The 6,312-nt window shown below is 61.0% G+C and overlaps 1 protein-coding gene across 2 annotated transcripts in view; it reads left to right on the top strand.

Annotated features, from left to right (window-relative positions):
• The first annotated feature begins 50 nt into the window (after positions 1-50).
• Positions 51-6,312, top strand: part of LOC113209636 (chymotrypsin-C-like) — a 25,227-nt gene continuing 18,965 nt past the window's right edge. The window contains exons 1-5 of one of the 2 annotated variants that reach the window (XM_052272527.1): positions 63-1,478; positions 1,564-1,727; positions 1,935-2,280; positions 2,360-2,532; positions 2,775-3,159. In XM_052272527.1, coding sequence (XP_052128487.1) covers positions 1,019-1,478; positions 1,564-1,727; positions 1,935-2,280; positions 2,360-2,532; positions 2,775-2,954 — 1,323 coding nt within the window. In that variant the 5' untranslated portion in view covers positions 63-1,018 and the 3' untranslated portion in view covers positions 2,955-3,159. Of the gene's footprint in view, positions 1,479-1,563; positions 1,728-1,934; positions 2,281-2,359; positions 2,533-2,774; positions 3,160-6,312 lie in introns of those variants that run through there. The other variant, XR_008011746.1, reaches the window with a different exon arrangement.

Below are 6,312 nucleotides of genomic sequence, written 5' to 3'. Positions count from 1 at the left end.
CAGCACAATGGACTACTTGCTCGCTCGGTGCCGCCAATTAGTGGGAAAAGGAGAGCAACATTGAGGTGGGCCGCCCGAGGCAAGCAGCAACAACAAGGCAGCCGCGGGGTCGGCCGGGTAGAGAAGACGCACTCACAGTCGCACTCCCCGAGTATATCTCTTATACCTTTGCCATCAAGGTGCCCACTTCCAACTTCCCGTTAAATGGTGACGCGTAAAACGAATGAAAACGCGCGGCACTTCTGATCGCAACGGTAAGTAAAGTGCGCCCATAATTTATCGCGCTAGATTCGAGGTTGTCCACGCCCTCTCGTCCGCTTTTGGTAGACTCTATACCGACTCCTGCCTGAAGGCGCCTGGCGACGGACGAGTGGGCATCCCGCTCGCGCGCCTGTATTGCGGTACAGTCTGTGCCTGCGCGGCATATTCGCCAGCAAGCCACCAAACACCAGGTATTTTGGATTTTATTTTTTATTTTTTCGTTAGCCTGTTGCTTTGCTTCCGGTGTGTGACGGCGGCCCCGTTGGTCGCGGTGCATCCCCGGGCCCGGCCCGGCGGCGCGCAGAAGGCCTGCACCGTTATGGAGTCGCCCGTTTGGCGTCGCCCCTCCGCGTCATGCGATGCGGCGCTTCAGAAGAAGAAAAAAATCCCGGTGTACGCAATTCCGATGTGCGCCTAAGGCCGCAATGAGTTTTGTGGCGGTCCCCGGTCGCTCTCGTGGGTCGAGAGGGTTCATACCCCTTACTTATAACACGTGGTCAACATTTCTTTTGCCTCCCAAACGCGCATTGCTTTTATCGTGAATGTCCAGTCCCGTGTTCAGTTTGATCCCGGTGGCCTTGGCTGCCTGCACCGACGCAGGCGGGGCTTGAGACGTCACTGTTCGACAAACCGGCAGGCCTCTGCATCCTCGCGGACCTGACCCCTGACCTGGTCGCCCGTTTGTCGGCGTCGTCGGGGTGATTCGGTCGCCGAGGCGCGGATTCGCATTTCGCGTGACGCCAGTCGCGGCCCGGCCATGACGCGAGCCTGTGTCCTCCTACTACAACTCGGCGTGATCGCGGCCGTCGCAGGCGTCGTCCCGGACGCCTGCCCGGACGCGCCCACGCCCGGGTTGGCCCTGGGCGCGCCCTGTCACCACAAGGAGCTCAACGTGACGGGCGAGTGCCGCGGGGCGTGGAGCTGCCCCCAGGTGCGCAGGCAGAAGGCCGCCGACCGCCGGTACTGCGCGCAGCTCTGCGCGCCCCGGGCGGTGTGCTGCCCGCCGCCCCCGCCGCCGCCCCCGGCCTGGCTGGACGCGTTCCGCCGGCCGCCCCCGTGCGCCGAGCCCCTCGCGCGAGCGTCGCCAGAGACGGACAACATCCTCGCCTGGACCGACGAGCTGAGGGACCAGCAGTGCGAGATGCCACCCGCATACGACACGGAGCAGTGGATACCCACCCCCGACGTCCCAGCGAACGCGTCCGTCGTCGAGAGGAGTGAGTTGAGTATTCATCCTGGAGGACTGGCCGAGGGAATGGCTTTCTGCTGACACTGACCACCCTCACTTTCAACCCCTTACAGAGTGTCTGGCGTTCCAGTTGTTGGAGTTCATGCTAGATGAGGTCCTTGCAGTAGCCACCCTTCCTGGGCAGCCCTATTTCTGCAAGCGCTGGTGTTTCAGTGATAGGGCGGTGGCGTTCGTCAGCGGAGGCCAGGACGCCGTCGAGCTCGAGTTCCCGCACATGGTGAGTAGGGCTTTGTGTAGGTAGGCGTACTGCTTTGTTGTCTCTCTGGACAGCCCTGGTTGCTACGGCCTTCTATTGGACTTTCATGTATAGAATGACGCACTCATTTGGGCCGATCGTACGAACGACCGTTCATTCCGTTAGACACAGGCCGTTTCTAGTTAGTCCCGGTCTCTTGTTTGCACCCTTGTTCCTGTTTGAGCGCAGGCCCTCTTCCTGGACGACAGAGACGAGGCGTACTGCTCGGGGACCCTGATCTCGGAGTCCTTCGTGCTGACGGCCGCGCACTGCGCCGTGCCCTCCCGGGTGGTGCTGGGCCTGCTGCGGATCAGCGACCGGGCCGGGGAGCACGTGAGGGAGGTGAGGCGCGTGGCGGAGCACATCGTGCACCCCGACTTCTACCGGTCGGGCGGCGCGCACTCGGACATCGCGCTGCTGCGCCTGGGGGAGCGCGTGCGCTTCACCCCCCACGTCCGGCCCGCGTGCCTGTACACGGGGGACGACGCGCACCTCCAGGAGGCCGTCGTCACTGGCTGGGGGTACCAGCAGTACGGTAAGCGGCCCAGCTCACTACCATACCTCCGAGAAGGACAACACGTTGTTCCTCTCATGTGTCGTGATGTCATTTTCAGACTCGGGCGAAGGAGTGGCCGCTCAGAGCAAGGTGACCAGCGATGCTCTGCAGAAGGCGGCGGTGAACGTCACGAAGTGCCCGGAGGAGCTGGGCACCGATATCCCCCACGAGAAGCACATCTGCGCGCTCGGCAAGAAGGACAGTCAGGAGGCGTTCTCCGACGCCTGCCAGGTGAGTGTTCGTCCGAGTGTACGGGTGCATACGAAGGCCAACTGACGTCATCAACACCATTCGTCCCATGCACACAAATCTAGTTGCCTCTAATAGCTTGCGCTGACAACATTTAGCTGAACGAAAAACAATCGCCTTTAGCATTTTGCAATTCTTCTGCATCTTCCCAACCATTTCATCCAACGCGCCTGCGTCTTGCGTTCACTGTTTGTGTTTGACGCGCGCCTCTGCGCCGTGCGCAGGGCGACTCCGGGGGCCCGCTGCAGGTGATGACGGCCGGCGGCCCCGGCAGGTGCTCCTACCGCGTGGTGGCCGTCGTGTCCAGGGGCCGCGGCTGCGGCACGAACCTCCCGGGCCTCTACACCAGCGTGTCCAAGTTCGCCGACTGGATCCAGAGCTGGGTGTGGCCGTGCGAGAAGTGACCCAGCCCAGACGTGACCACGAGACAACCCCCCTCCCCCCTTACCCTCGTAAAACCACCCCTATTTGTAATACCAATTTTTCATCAAAAAACTAGAAAGCTAACCAAACTACCAATTCTACTTTTTTGTAATTACGCATTCTTTGACATTATAAAACACATGAAGTGTGAAGACTATTTTGCCAATATAATGATTGTTAGTTTTATTGATTTATTATTGAGCATCACGAAGACGGAGGGAATGGGTCAGGAAATAAGAACAAAATGATACATACGGAAATGAAAGTAAAGTAAAGCTTGCGGGTCCCGCACCGCCGTAACCAGTGGCGTGGCCGCTGCTCCTTTTGCCCGATTTTGGCGCGCGGCGCGGCGTGGCCCGCGTGCCGGCTGCGGGTGCACGGCATATCGACGGGGCGGGCGGCGTGTCGCGGAGATACGGGGCGCTCTGCACTGCCCTGCAGCCAGCGGCCGGCCTGGACATAAACGAGCGTCTAGTTGTGCAACGCGTAAAACGTGCCCGGCCGGCCGGCCCTCTCCGTGTACACCGGGTGTACACCCGCCCTCTGTGTGTGTGTGTATGTGTGTGTGCGTGAGCGCTCCGGGGACGCGCTGGGCGCATCCTGCGGCCGCGGAGCCCGCCACGCCGCCCCACGCCACGCCCCGCCCCGCCCCGGCGGCGGTGCAAATGCGTGACCGACTGACCCTGTTCGCCAAGCATCCCTAGCGCCGCCGCGGCGTGTGTGGTTAGTTAGTGTGTAGTCTGCTATCAACCTCCTCTCCCTAACCAGTGGCGGGCTGTGCTGCCTCTCGCTCCCTCGCCGGCTCGCCTCGCCTCATAGAGTCGCGGGGCGGGGCGGGGCCGGGCTGGCTCATTACATGCTTTAGCAGCGCTGAGGTGAGCAGCCCGAGTGCTCAGTAGTGTGTGATAATGCCACACTATACGCTCGGGGCCGGGAGCACGGCCGTTTGGTTTTCTCCGAACCGAATGAACGCGCCGCGCCGGCGTCGATACGTATCGTGTTGTGCGCATTGGATTATTTTCAGTTTATCGTCCAGAAACAAACACACGCCACCGTCTGAGGAGTGACGCCAGTGGGACTGGAGAAGCTGCGCTACTGCTGCGCCTTCAAAAGTCGTGATTCACTGGAGACGATTTATTGGGCGGCTTGAGGGTGGCTGTTCTACTGGGGGAAGTCCCTCTTCGGTGTCACCTTCATCGTTATCATCGTAATCGTTTTGTTTGTCGCGCGCCAACATATCATCCTCTGTGTCGTCGTCCTTATCCCAATTTTCTCCTCATCCCCTGTATTTCCTCCTCATTCTCGCCCGGGTGCAGCTGCTGCTGCTGCTGCTGCTCCCTGTATTTCCTCCTCATTCTCGCCCGGGTGCAGCTCGGTGCGACTCGGAAGGCACATAGCCACACCCACCCGCACACACACGCGTCACTCTCCGGCCGACCGCAGCGCGAGCGGCACCGGATCAGCTGCTTGGATTACCGACGTAATCCAGGCGTACTTTTGCGCGTCTCAAGGCAAAGAGTGAGGTTAGGGTCGGCCGCATCGGGTTGCACCGACCGACCGACACGCGCCACTCCGGCAAAACGGCAAAAAAGGGGAAAATAACCAAACAGGTACGGAATAAAATGCGCGTAACTCCAAACAATGCAAGGACTTGTTGCGTGCTACGATAATAACGCTCGCGGCAGGAGTGTGCATTGCGGCGGGGGGCGACAGTGAGGGCGAGGTGAGTTAGTGGGGCGCGGCGGGGCGGGCGAGAGCGGCGGCGCCCCCTGCAGCCTCAGCCTCCTCCGGAAATGAGCAAAGAAGGGCAAAGGAAGGGCCGGGCCAGTGAGCCATGCAGCCCAGCACCGCCACCGGCGCTTGCGGCGGTGGCGGCGGCGGCCTGTTCCTGGCCTGGCCCTACATGTGGAAGTATGGAAATGGCGCCAGCACGTAATGGCTGGTCCTCTTTCTGCACGCCGTGTCCGCCACCGCGCCTGGCCAGGCAATGGGGCCCTCCTTTTTCGCCTTTGCGGTGTACTAGCTACCGAGTTACACTGACTTTGTTACCAAATAATAAGATTATCGTCTCGACACGTAAGTCACGTGGTGTGGTGGCGGTGCAACAGACAGGTGAGCCGCAATCATGAGCACCCCTCCCTCTCCTCCTCCTTCTCCTCCGCCCCCCTCCTCCATTAAATGCTCTGCCCACTCGATGACATAAAATTGTTGAACCTAATTGCCTTCTTCTCCTCTCTCGGCCTCCCGTCAGACGGGTTTCAGGGGATGTATAAAATTAAAGAAAAAGACCAGTCGCCTCGTCGGTACGGCACGGCCGTACGCACGCACCACACCTCCTCCCCCGTGTCGGTCGCTACCCCCCGCGCGCTCTCGCAGGTGACTACGCGCTCGCGGGGTCGTGACATTTTATAACTCCACGTCGGGATAGTGTGGCGGGGCGGGGTGTGGCGGGGCGAGGCGGCTCGGCGGGGCGGGGCGGGGCGAGGCGGCTCGGTCCTGCGCGGTCCGCGCTATGCTGTGTGTGCCGTAATAAAGCAGTGATGAGGGGCGCGCGGTAAAACGGTTAAAGGTCTTCCCTCTCTTGCGCGCCCCTTTAGAACTCTCGCACCTTTAGGCGGGGCGGGGCGCGGCGGGGTGAGGCGTGGCGGAGCGTCCATCGCGTGGACGCCTGCGCGCGCGGTTAGTCCGCGGTGCCGTCGCCGGCCCTGGCTGCCTCTGGCCGCACGCCAAGCGAGCTAAAGTTGGCCGGCCCGCTGGTCGGTCCGTCGGTTGGGCGCACCCAATTCGGCGCCCACTAGCTCTGAAGCACCGCTGCCGCTGGTAGAAGTCGCCGCGCGCCCATTAAACTCGAACGAAAATGTTGAAGAAAAAATAAATAAAAATAATAAGATTAAACTAAAAAACTAGGCTTGCAGAGCAGTCCAACTTGATTCCGAGCGCGACCGCGTGTTTGCATTTCGAAACGCAGCGGAGTGTGAGTGTGGTTTGAAATGCGCGCGCCGCGTGTAGCCCCGCTTGCGCTGACAACATTTAGCTGAACGAAAAACAATCGCCTTTAGCATTTTGCAATTCTTCTGCATCTTCCCAACCATTTCATCCAACGCGCCTGCGTCTTGCGTTCACTGTTTGTCTTTGACGCGCACCTCTCCGCCGTGCGCAGGGCGACTCCGGGGGCCCGCTACAGGTGATGACGGCCGGCGGCCCCGGCAGGTGCTCCTACCGCGTGGTGGCCGTCGTGTCCAGAGGCCGCGGCTGCGGCACGAACCTCCCGGGCCTCTACACCAGCGTGTCCAAGTTCGCCGACTGGATCCAGAGCTGGGTGTGGCCGTGCGAGAAGTG

Source organism: Frankliniella occidentalis, unplaced genomic scaffold (genome assembly GCF_000697945.3).
Source record: "Frankliniella occidentalis isolate FOCC.00 unplaced genomic scaffold, Focc_3.1 Scaffold210, whole genome shotgun sequence".
NCBI lineage: Eukaryota > Metazoa > Arthropoda > Insecta > Thysanoptera > Thripidae > Frankliniella > Frankliniella occidentalis.
The sequence above is the reverse complement of the archived record's forward strand: the minus strand, read 5'-3'. Positions and strand labels throughout refer to the sequence as shown.